This window comes from Setaria viridis, chromosome 7 (assembly GCF_005286985.2).
Source record: "Setaria viridis chromosome 7, Setaria_viridis_v4.0, whole genome shotgun sequence".
Taxonomy (NCBI): domain Eukaryota; kingdom Viridiplantae; phylum Streptophyta; class Magnoliopsida; order Poales; family Poaceae; genus Setaria; species Setaria viridis.
The window spans coordinates 17,666,775-17,678,855 of record NC_048269.2 but is presented as its reverse complement, the minus strand read 5'-3'; the positions used below and the strand labels follow the sequence as shown (position 1 = coordinate 17,678,855).

The 12,081-nt window shown below is 50.5% G+C and overlaps 1 protein-coding gene and 1 non-coding gene across 2 annotated transcripts; both read right to left on the bottom strand.

The window, feature by feature from the left end:
- Positions 1-5,418: 5,418 nt before the first annotated feature.
- On the bottom strand, positions 5,419-7,947 carry LOC117864161 (small ribosomal subunit protein eS27). Its single transcript, XM_034748175.2, has 4 exons — positions 7,790-7,947; positions 7,593-7,694; positions 6,953-6,981; positions 5,419-5,767 (listed from the first exon to the last, which is right to left on the bottom strand). The coding sequence occupies exons 1-4, from the start codon at positions 7,790-7,792 to the stop codon at positions 5,641-5,643; spliced, it is 261 nt and encodes an 86-aa protein (XP_034604066.1). The 5' UTR covers positions 7,793-7,947; the 3' UTR covers positions 5,419-5,640.
- Positions 7,948-8,790: 843 nt separating this feature from the next.
- TRNAL-AAG (transfer RNA leucine (anticodon AAG)) lies at positions 8,791-8,871 on the bottom strand. The gene has a single exon. It is a non-coding gene; the product is annotated as a tRNA-Leu (tRNA).
- Positions 8,872-12,081: the final 3,210 nt, after the last annotated feature.

The window sequence follows — 12,081 nt, the reverse complement described above, 5'->3', positions numbered from 1 at the left end:
CCATGTCTGGCCAAGGAGATAGGTTAAGCATGTAAATTATTTTCATTGGCCTCCCATGGATGTCATCGAATTTTCATTGGCCCGTCACATGCAGTTCCCATCCAATGGACTTGCGAGTCAAGATCACTATCATAGATTACACATTAGAGTACACAACCACACATTATAAATTGGCCCATCTGCTCTACAAAACCTGTGATCCGATTCCGTGATCATTCTTCCGCAGATATGTTTATGAGTTTTGCTATCAGTTTATCGCGAGGCACCAAGTACATTGTTATATTGTTTTCTTTGGGTTTTCCTTTTTTTTTTAGAAAAAATGCATGCAATATAACCTCTGAACTTTGCTTATGAAGAAGACTTCTCTCTCTTAGTATCAGTATTCAAACATGCACGAGTATCCTTTCGGTGCAATGCAATAAATTGCAGATCCACATCTCAATTTATTTGCAATTCCAAATAAATCTACATGAGCAACACGGGCGGACGCAGCCGCCACGCCGCCGCCCCTTCCTCCACCTCCCCACGGCCTCACAGCCGCCTGAGCCAGCCGTTAGAAGCCCGCGCGGCTTGTGAGGATGGCGGCGGCGGGGCACCCTTCGTCTCCTCATTCATCCCTTGGCAGGCGCGGCCGCCAGGGCTGCCGGAGGGAACCGCCGTGAGGCAGCACGTGGCGGGGCCAGCAAGGCCGGATCCCGGGTCTCCACGGTCGGATTTGGTGCTAACGGCGCCGGATCTGCCGTCTGGCACGGTGGCGGTGGCCTCCCCCACGCTGGCGGTGCCACCGCCTGGTGTGGCGAGGGCCGCTGCTGGAAAGAGAGGAGGGGAGCCGTAGGGAGAGGAGGGACCTAGGGGAGGGGTGGTACTGTAGGGAGAGGAGAGGCCAAGGGTGCGGCCGGCGAGTGGCGAGCCAAGACAGCACGGCAAAGCTGGGAATGGTACGCCCGCGCGCGGCACGGCGTTGTCTGGTGGCAACGGCAGCGGGGAGATGGAGGATGCGGGTGCACGGGCACCCAGAGCTTGCCGAGATTCCGTTTGAGTGGTTCTTGGCGGCGGGGGTGGCCTGGATGGTGATGCTCCATGAGCTCATGGCCAGCAGCAACGGCGGCCGCGGGACCCTCAATTCCCACCCGCGTGGTGGTTAGAGCTTGTCAAGAGTGGCGGAGGAGGCATTTGGGGAGATGGTCAAGCTGCGGGTGCGAGCTGTTGGGCTGCGGCGGCCGGAGGCGAGATGTGCCGAGTGCGTGTGGCTGGACAGCGGCGGCTAGCCAGACCTAGGCCGCTGCTCCACGGTGGTCATCGAGGCACTTCTACACGGCAGCTCCTGTGTCTCCAATGGCGGTGGCGTGGTGTCACGGTTAGGGTGGCCTGTGTAAGGCGTGCTAGTGACGCCATGGAGGCGCGGCAGGGATGCCTGGCACAGGGGCGCGCTGGTGGCACCGAGGTGGTGCTACGGGCGTTGTCGGGCCACCTCTCCTCGATTGAGGAGTTGCGGAGGCGGTGACAGGAGAGGGAGGAGGCTGGGCGCTGCTGGGGGCTTGCACGACGTGGAGGAGGCTTCGCGTGGTGAGGCACGTGTGCAAGGTGGAGACGCCCCGAGGAGATGCCCGATGACGCATGATGGTGAGGTGGTGCGGTGGTGGCCGCGTGCGAGGAGTGGAGGTACGACGGCGTGGTGCATGGAGGCGCGGCAGCGACGCCGCCCCGGATGGGCTGCCATGACTGTGGTCCGGGAGTGCCGAGCCGTGAGCGTGCAGCGAGGGGTTGGGATGCTCCGGGCCAAAGTTCTCACCGGCATTCTTGTTGGTGGACATGACGGCGGCACCCTAGGGGCGTCATTCTCCCTGTTGGGGGCATCATGTCTGAGCTACAACCTTGCTGCACGGGATCCTCTAGGTGAAAACCCTGTCCAGATCCTGGACGAGCGACGGCAGCGCCATTGGCGTCGTGCCCTCCTTGGAGGTGTCATCTCTAGAGATCTATCTCGATTTGTGGCATTGCTAGTCCATTGATCATGGGTGTCCGCAGCTGGTGGTGGCAATTCCGTCGCGTGGCAAGCTGGACGGGTGTTGCCGAGGCCACGTGGAGATAATCGCAGTTATGGTGGCGGCCAGGGGTTGTCGCATGGTTGTCGATATCGGTTGCTTGCAGTGGACCGTGGCGGTTGGCGTTGCTTGGCAACGATCAGTGTGGCGTGGGACTGCGTTGGAGGACGGTACTTGCGGCATCAACATCGTGGGACAACTAGGCTTGCAGCGGACCACGGTGGGTTGCTCAACTTGGCTGGACTACCTGGTGCGGTACATCGTCGGAAAACGGCGCAAGCGACTTCTCTGGCTCGCCGACATGGCGGCGGAGGTTTTTGCGCGGGTCAAGCAACAAGGTGAAGTCGACCTGCAGCAGCGGCTTAGCTGATCGATGGAGATCTTGTGGAGCAGGCAACATTGCTCACCACTCTGATGGCAACAAAAGAAACGGATCCGTGACATGAAGTCCAACGGCGGATGTGGCGAGGCCCCCACGCGTTGTGTTATCGTGGTGGTGACTGCGAGGCAGCCTGCGAGTGGTTCGGATTCGGTGGTATCACTTTATCAGGTGGAGTGTGGTGTTGCAGCGGTACTACAGCAGAGGGTCCCGCATGGCGGTAGCCTTCTCGGTGCGGTGCAGTCTGCTTCTATCGGTTCCCCTGTTGACGTAGGGTCACGCCTGGAGGTTTCGGCGAATACATGAGCATGAATGTTGGTGGGTGCCGCGGAAAGGCTTCGGCTCTGCTGTCGTTGTCGGGCGGAGTTAAATCCGCTTGAGATGTGTTGAGTTCGGCGCGTGTTAATGTCCAAATCCAACCGTCCGTGTGTTGTTAAGTTGAGTTAAGTGCGATGATATGGTGTGACATGTGTTGATGACCCAATCCAACCTATCGGTGCTTGTGTTGTTTTTTTCTTTTGTTGTTTTCCCCTGAGCTTCACCTTTTTTAATACAATTGGCAGCTCTCCTGCCTGATTCATTTTAAAAAAATAAGTCTACATCCACGTAAACATATGCAACGTCAAGTTGAAATTATGCATTATTGTTTTGATTACTACCCTTAAGATTGTGAAATCTTTTGATGGATTGGAAAGCGATGTTTTGATTTATGTTAGTGCATGAGATAGACGACAATTTGTACTCGATCAAGTTGCATTTGTTTCAAGGTGCTGATGTTGGCCGTGGCGTACGTAAAACAAACGGTAACAGCAACATCCAAACGAATGTGTCTTGTAAATCCAAACCCGGACCCCATTCAGGATCATAAGCACATATTGCCTACAAGAGATAATCCAGGCGCATCTTTACGCCAGTATAAGAGATAATCCCTGATCTTCTGCATATCACTGAAGCTACCACATGTTCATGACTTACAAGCGCAAGAAAACTTAAAAGTTGGAAAGAAGAATTGTGAGCATCGACCTGGAAATTTTCACCGGATCTTATGAGGCATCATTCCCACAGAGTTCCTCTATTCTTGAAGTAACCTGAATTTTTACTAATAAACTAAATAAAATATGGACAGCGATTTAGAATACGGTTCCCTAATCAATATTATTGTGTCGAAGCTTTCTACACGCCTCAGCTTTTGCATTGGTCATTTAATTTGTTAGGTCTGCATCTGTCACCCCTCTGTAAATTTGGGAAAGAAATGCGCGAACATGTCGTCTCTTCTTTTGTCAGAAGAGCCGCATTTTGCTTCTATTTGGCCGGCTTCTTTCAGGAATGAATGATCCTACTACTAGCTATCCACCCTGGGAAATTTCCGGGAACCTTCCTGTGATGGAAATCTATATGTGATGATGAGGTTGCTCCCCCACTTGAGAAAGTAGAGACAAAGGTAGCCCTCACAAAGATTTGCATCTGTTCGATCTCCTGCTAAGAAGCTGCAGTTCATCCGTAAAGGTGAAAAAACAAAAGAGGGAAACGGATAGCCTAAACCAAGAGAGAAAGTAGCTAGAAAGGCTTGCTCCATCGATACACGGAAAAAGAAAATGTTGACCCTGAAAAATGTTGAGAAAAAGAGGTGACATCGAGAAATAAAGAAACAAAAAAATGGCATCTCGCAAGGTACCTTCACTCTGAAATTAAAGGATATATGTAGCGCACACACTACTCATGATCCCTTTCAAGTCTTCGAAACATTTGCAAATTGCAAAAATCGACAGCACTTGAATTCAACGACGATCGGTCGCTTGAATCAACTGGTAGGAACTTCGTTTAAAAAGAAAAGAATCAACTATAGTAGGAACGAACGCGAATGATTTGGATCAACAACCAGCGTATATTGCCGAGAGAATTCATGCATGATTTCCAGCATCATGCCAAATCATGACGCCGTGTCATATGCAACTTAGGATTAACAAATGATCGGGGACGCACCCGTCATGTCTTAGAGCAGGAAATTGCAGACGGTATACGAGCGTAGTCATCAACAACTAATCATGGTCTACATATACAATCTCGCCGAGAAGCGACAAGCGACAGCCGCAAAGTTAAAGGCGGCGGCCGAAGACGACGAGACGCAGTGCAACCGGCGGCGAGGCGAAAAAGCTTTTTCCCTCCTCGGCGTGCGCCTGGAGTGGAAGCATTCTTCAGACGGCGAGAGGCGCCAACTGCCTGGCATGGCACATATTTTAGAGCCAATCCGTGGGCTTCCTGCACATCGTTTTGGTGAGCGGAGCTAGCCTCCACATCGGCTTGTCGCCGTGCGGCGACGCCACCGCAGGTCTGCCGAGTTCAGACGACGTCGCCGGCAGCCGGCAGGGGCGCGTTCACATGCGCAGGGACACGGTCATTTTTATCCCCGCAACCCGAGGGACCAATGCTGCGAGCCTGACACAATGCCCGGCCGTGGATCAGACGCAAAGCCTTTATGCCCTTTCAAGTTCAGGACGGGATGCTCATGGCCTCACAGTCACACAGCACACAATACAGCACAGATATGAGATATGCACGGCAGCATGGGTGGATGCTCCTTCCTTTATGCCGAAGGAAGCGATGCGCCGACGTCGGCCAGGCTGTGCGACCTGGAGTCACGGCGTCACAGAATGGCCGTTGCACTCACTGCATTCTGCAACTGAGCCCATGCACTAATGTTCTTCGCCAAGTGCCTCCGGAGTTAGGGGAGAGGGGGGTTGCAGGGGCAATCTTGGACTGTTAGTGTTAGAAAGGAATTCTTGGGCAGCAGCGCTGCGCGAGGCGGCAGCGAGATATATCTGGTGAGCCAGTACCAAGCTAGATGGTAGGCTTAGGCGCTTGCCATGGCGTGAAAACTCCTATTGACCCACCATCATCAGAAGGCATCACAGCAACAGCAGCGATCGTGGCCCAAGCCCGCCATAGGAAAGGCAGTAGGCAAGGCACAGAAATAGAAGACAGACCATCCAAACATCACCAGGAATAGCGAACGATTCATTGACGCCCAGTAACACCAGGACACACAGCTAGTCTGACCTTCCTTACCCAATCGAATATAAAGGTACCGGTGTTCACTCTAGCAAAAGATTCAAAGAGCATTGGAGTTCACATAGCAGCCGCCATTGGCAAAACTTTCAGACTACATCCTGGAAACTAGCAGCTCCAACAAGAGCTTTGGGCATTTCCATGATTGGTTTAGTCACCCTTGCGGCGGAAGGAGCACCCCTCGGTTAGCCTGGCCTTCCCGCCGGTCGGCTGGCAGAGCACCGTCTGGCAGCCCGGGCAGACCACCACCGTCTGGGAGTGGCTGAACACGGTAGTGCTGCAATCACAGGAAAAGTGTTCGGTTCAGTGTGTCTGCTACAGTAATGTTAACAGATTCCAATTCTATGTTAGAAACACTAAACATTAGGAAAAAGCATTTTACAGTGGGCCAGTGGGGTAAGTAAAGTACAGCTAATCCATTAGGATCAAAATGACAATCAGACACAACACATGGTTTAAGTGTGAAAACAAGTGTCCAAGTATCCAAGACAGGCCATTTAGCTACTACTATAAGAGACGAATGAACACTGCAAGCCATCAACCAAATCAAGTTGGATGCCAATGGGGAACCACTAAACAGAATAAGCAAGAAAGGAACATCCGTAAAAGATTATTTTTAACTGCCCCCAACATGTAGTTTAAGTGTGTAAACATCCAAGGTGGTTTATTAAGATTACTATAAAAGGCAAATGGAGATTGCAGACCATCAACCAAATCTGGTAAGATGCAATAATAAGGGTAGCGTACATTGTACTCTACCCACGACAGCAGATCAGTGACAAGGACAATGTCCTTAACTAATATTTGAACAGAAATGGAGAGAGAACATCCCCAATAGGCTACATATTTAAGGTGCATCTGCTTGATCAAGCAATCATGTAGACCAAATACATTGAAATCAAAATCAAATACACTAGTGTGAAAAAAACTGTCCAAGACAGTGGTTATTAATAAGCTAGTATAAAAGCCCAATGAGGACCAATTTATTCAAGAATATCAACCAAATCCACAACTTGAATACAATGAGGGGTCCAGTGTATTCAGCCAAGCTACCACAACAGCACCGTCCCAGTAATCTATGTCAAGGATAGCATGCACCACTAATAATTGCAACAGAAATGCATCCAGCTACTCCCTCCAGACATGAGTGCAAGACATTTTAAACAGCCAAAACTAAAACTAGTTCATTTTGTTTGTCCAAAACATCATATATTAGTGACTGGAGGTAGTACAAAATTGTCAAATGTGTAGTTTGGTCAATGTGCAGCACGATCATAATCCAGTTTAGAAACATTGAGCAGTATATAGATTTACAATCACTTAAAAAAACTAGTGCAACTGTAAGATCACATAGCATATCAAGTGTAAACAGAAAAAAAAAGCAAGGGGAATACGATAGATAGAATGTTTGTATCCAGAAGTAAAGAATAAGCATATTATTTGAAACTACAAGAGATCTTACATGCTGAAGCAGCCCTGGCACTTGACATCCTGCATAAAGATAACAAACACATCATCACTACGATCAACAGGATACAGAAAATCACACAGAAACCATGACAGGTGCTAACATGACAAGAGCTACAGGGAAATTAGTGCAGGCCACAAGTCAGTCGACTAGACAAAAATTAAAATAATGTGAGCACAAGGCTCAAGAATTTCTCTGAAATCCAAGCTAATGTTGAATTCTCTGACAATATTGCTTGGGTACACAAAAACCTAACAAATAGCATCCAATGCCAATTGCAAGTTAACATATTTAGCTTTCCGTTCCCACAGATTTCTCGTCTAATGAAGAACTTTTGAATAAAGATTTCTAATCTATCATGAAGCCAGTAGCAGAGCCCTCACCCATCACATAAATAACGATTTCCAGCATCCACAGTCAGCACCTGCTTTCCTATATTTTCGTTTGCCAATAAACACATCTCCGAATGCCGTAACAGTTTGAAGCATCTAGACGCTCAACACACGTATTGTATTTCTCGGTATCTACGTGTGCGTGCTCAACAATGCATAGTGGTGTTCTCGACAAGAAGAAAAAGGCGCGCTACAGAATGAACACAGGAGCCAAAACATTTCCGCTAGGTGATGGACCTAACCATGAAGAAGGAGTTGGGGGACTGGACGAGGCGCTTCTTCTTGTGCTTGAGCTTCTCCAGCTCCGCCGGCGGGTTCAGCAGGTCGATGTCGTTCTGGAGCACCTGCAACGCCACCACCAAAAACCACAACGGATCAGACCAAACAAGAAAAGGCATGGAACCGGAAGGATTCCACCGGATCGGGTCGCCGTCCGTACCATGGTGGCAGGCTAGGGTTCGCTCCGGCGTCTCCGCGCTCGCTGGTCTCTGGAGGGGAGGGTCTCCGGAGAAGAGAGCGGCGGCGGCGGCGGGAGGCTGAGGCTGAGAGGGCGCGTCTAGGGTTGCGGTGGTGCTTATAGCAGAGGGGTAAGGAGATCTCCGCCGTCGATCGGCAACGAGGCGCGCAGGCGGCCGCGTGAGTGTTGGGCAACGGGCCTGCTACTGGAGGCCCATGGGTCAATCGGTACTGTGTAGTGTAATGAGCGGCCCAGGCACAGACAGAGGCTGAACGTTGAAGGGAATTCATCCTTTTTGCAGCGAGGAAACTTTTTTTATTGAAAACCCGGGGAAAAAAGAGAAGCACTTTGTTCATTGGCTACAATTTACAATCTCAAGGGATTTCATGAATTTAGTATTTATAGTCTGTAGCACTTCTCTATTTACACCCGTGCTAAAGCTTTTGAGTTTGAAACTCAAGCTTTTCCTGAAACAAAAATGCTACTTGCAGCTCCCAATTTTTCTCTGTTTGGAATTGAGGAACTTTTCTTGATTTTCTCTCGTAGAAATTGAACTTTTCGTTGTGAAATTCGCTTGTTCTGCCGAACGCCTATCCTACACGGGCCTTTGCCCCCAACCAAAGATAGTATCATCAATTCATCATGGTCTCTTAGACAAAAACAAAAGAGAAGAAAAGAACAGAAAAGAAATGTATAATTCATAGGCCCTTGCACCTCCAGATTTCATTGCTACGGATTGCTTTTGACCGTTGCATAAAATATGTTGATACGGCCGTGCCATGGACTTAAGTATTAAAATGTCTACTAAAAACTTTTCAGCAATTAACACGTGAAGGAAAACACGACAGTATTGTTACACAACATTTTCCTTTTTTTGCAATACAAAGCAATTGAACAAGCTGTCGATGTTTTTATATGTCGCAAACGTTCTGCTGAATAAAAGGGGATGTAGATTACGGGTTAAATAAAAAATGAAAAATTGTTGTTGAGAGTGGGATTTGAACCCACGCCCTTTCGGACCAGAACCTTAATCTGGCGCCTTAGACCAACTCGGCCATCTCAACAGTTTTGTTAGTGGCTTGTAAAAAATATTATTTGGCTGTATTTTGTGTAATGCTTAACAGCAACAATCTTCTTCACACGTTCGTCGTGCCACCCTGCCGCCAAAGCATCCTTGTCGTATGAGCACGCCTCCGAAAACGACCCAGACCAACAAGCCATACCAAGGTCCCCTCTCTGACGTGATCCAATCCCTTGTAGACAACTACACAATCCTTCACCCAGCTCGCCTGATCCGCATAGTCTATAAAATCAGCTTAATTATATACTACTAGCTAGCAGCCATGGCCGCTTCCCATGCCGCCACAAGGTGCACTGCCACCGCGCTACTGGCCTCCCTCCTCTTCCTCGCCGCCGCCGTGGCCGCCAAGGGCGAGGGGGGAGCGCATGGTGGGCCGGACGCCGCGCGCGCCGGGAGCCCCATGGACTGCGTGGTGGAGTGCGCCAAGCGGGCGGTGGAGTGCGCCACGGAGGCGGTGGAGTGCACCGCGGGGTGCGGCGGGCAGGGGAGCGCCGCCGTCGCGTACGTGGAGGCGCCCGTCCGCGCCGCCGAGGCACGCTGCGTGGTGGCGTTCGAGAGGCTCTTGCGTGAGGCGGCGGGTCACGGCGCTCATGGTGAACCGCAGAAATGGCGCAGCAAGCCCGAAGAGTAGAAGTGGAGCTCGATCCATGTACGCGTGAGCGTGATTACTGTTGTGAATTGTTATGTAACATGTCGTGCCACTTGTGAATAGCGTTTTAAAAGAAAAGGAATGTGAAAAGGTGCCAAAAACATCGTCGTGTGTATCCGGCCTATCTCGAGCTCGACACCGCCGCTGCCGAGCACGCCAAGAAGTAGCTGTTGGGCGCGGCAGATGGTCGTCGATCGGCAGAAGATCGTAGTAAGCGACCCAGCTGACGGCCGGAAGCGATCGATGTGGCAGGCCGGCGGCATGGCGCCGGCACTGCAGGTCAGCTGTCCGGTGCCTGGAGCGATAGGATCGGTTGCGACGCCTTCTTTTCACGCTTTTCTCATGCCTTAACCCATATATACAAACAGTACAGGCTCGGTCACACAAACACAACGCAACTAGCCACAAGCCATGGCCTCCGCCGCCCGCACCACCACGCGGTATGCCCCCGCCGCCGCGCTCGCCTCCCTCCTCCTCCTCCTCGTCGCCACGGCCTTCTTCGTCACCGGCACCGGCGCCGACACCGCGGTCACGACGACAGGCGGCGATCCCGACCCGCCGGACCGGAGGATGCTGGACTGCACGATGCGGTGCGTGACGGAGGCGATGGGCTGCGCCACGCGGTGCGCGAGCGCGCGCGCCGACGAGGCGCCCGTCTGCGCCGCGGCCTGCGTCCAGGCCGACATCGGCTGCCTCGGCGGCTGCGGCCTGCAGCAGCCGCAGCCCGCGCCCACGCCACCAGCAGAGTGAACGTGACCCAACCACCACACTGCCTGCGCTCTTCGGCTGCTCGGCCTGCATCGTGCCTTGTTGCGGCTGTCACGTACGATGCCACGCGCAACACCTAAGCTGATGTTTTCATGCGCCCAACCCATTCAACTGTAATTTTTATCTTTGCTTGGAACGAAAGTGCTCTTAGAATATAAGTATGTCACAACCGATGCCAAAACCGAAACCGAATGTACACTTCATTCGTACGTGCCGCGACTTCATCAGTGAATATCATTACAATATCATATATATATATATATATATATATATATAAATGCAACTTAATACAAAATGACCCTATAAAACCAGATGTGGCATAGTACTATCAATTAGCATGAACAGATTATTTGTCCGAATAGCCACACGGCAGTGCTCAGACAATGCTATGACAAATCCAATTGCTCGTGGAACAAGTAGCTACGCCAGGGCATGCACATGAATACTTAAGCTAGGCCATTTATACCTCGCTAATACAATCACGCCGTTCCCTGCTGTTTTAACAAATCCAGTAAATAAGAATTTATATTTATATAAAAGTCTAGTAAATAATAATTTAATATTTATAAAAGATGTACATGCAGCCAGTTCCATATTAAAATGCATATTAAAGGGAAAAAACTTTGCGTCACTGAACTTATCTTCACGTGGCATCACATTATTTGTATAGTATATATGACTGAATATATGAATACACAAAGTAAGTGTAATTTATTGATTCCGCAAACTTCTTTTTTAACATATTAATCATTCCCAATTATGCAATGCCATCATAATAGCATGATTGTTCCAGTGTAGCTTGCCATCAATTCAAATCTGAACAGTTAATACACCGATTTCTAAAAACTTTGTTAACACAATTTCCAACAAAAAAAAACTCTAATGATAATGGTAACAAACCCTACCATATCTAAAAACTGTGATCCAATCATAACAAAGTAAAATGATTTTTCCAATGAGTGAAATTCTATTGAAGAAGTTAGCAGCAAGAGTAAACAACAGTGAGAATAAAGGAATTAATGAGGGTTGGCGACTGGTGGGAAGATTTCGTGCGGTGATTTCCGACAGCACGCCTTCCCAAGTGGTGCGGTCCCATCCGTGTAAAATAGAAAAAACGAGATAAAAACAGACAACAAAAAAAATAAAGAAGGGGAAATAAAAAAAGATAAAAAAAGAAGAACACGTCGTCCCATGTCCCTGGCGAAGCTCGTCACGCCAGCCAGGAGCAACTCATCGCAGTCCCGGTGAAGCTCGTCACGCTTGCCGGGAGGAGCTCGCCGCGATCCTAGCCGAGCTTGTCGCGCCTGCTGGGAGGAGTTCACCGCGGATCTGGCGAAGCTCGTCGCACTGGCCGGGAGGAGCTCGCTGCGGACCCCGCGGAGCTCGTCGCACCGGCCGGGAAGAGCTCTCCGGGATCTATTGCCCCGCTCACCATCGGGACCATGGCGGTGCACCTCGTGGTCCCCGTGCTCCTCCCCCACACATGCGGACGAGCCGACCACCATGCCCCCGCGGCCAGAGCCTCGCTGCTCCCTTGCCCCACTACTGCCATGCTCATTGCTAGGCGGAACTGCCCCTTGCGCAGAGCTCGCTCGGTGGTGGATCTCATGGAGAGAGAAGTGGAAAAGACAAAAGAGAAGGGGAACGGGAGGGAAGAGAGAAAGGGAGGGAAAAAGAAAGTGAAAACGGTGGGGGGCGCGTGATGGGTGGATGTGGACACCGCCTGTGAGGATGAGAACGTCCGGACGCCTATAGCCCGTGAGGACGAGAACTTCC

Excerpts from the sequence above, each read along its gene's own strand:
- LOC117864161 (XM_034748175.2), bottom strand. Across the intron at positions 6,982-7,592 it reads CCCCCAACTCCTTCTTCATG|GATGTCAAGTGCCAGGGCTG; the intron begins GTTAGGTCCATC and ends ATCTTTATGCAG. Across the intron at positions 5,768-6,952 it reads TGCCAGGGCTGCTTCAGCAT|CACTACCGTGTTCAGCCACT; the intron begins GTAAGATCTCTT and ends CTGTGATTGCAG.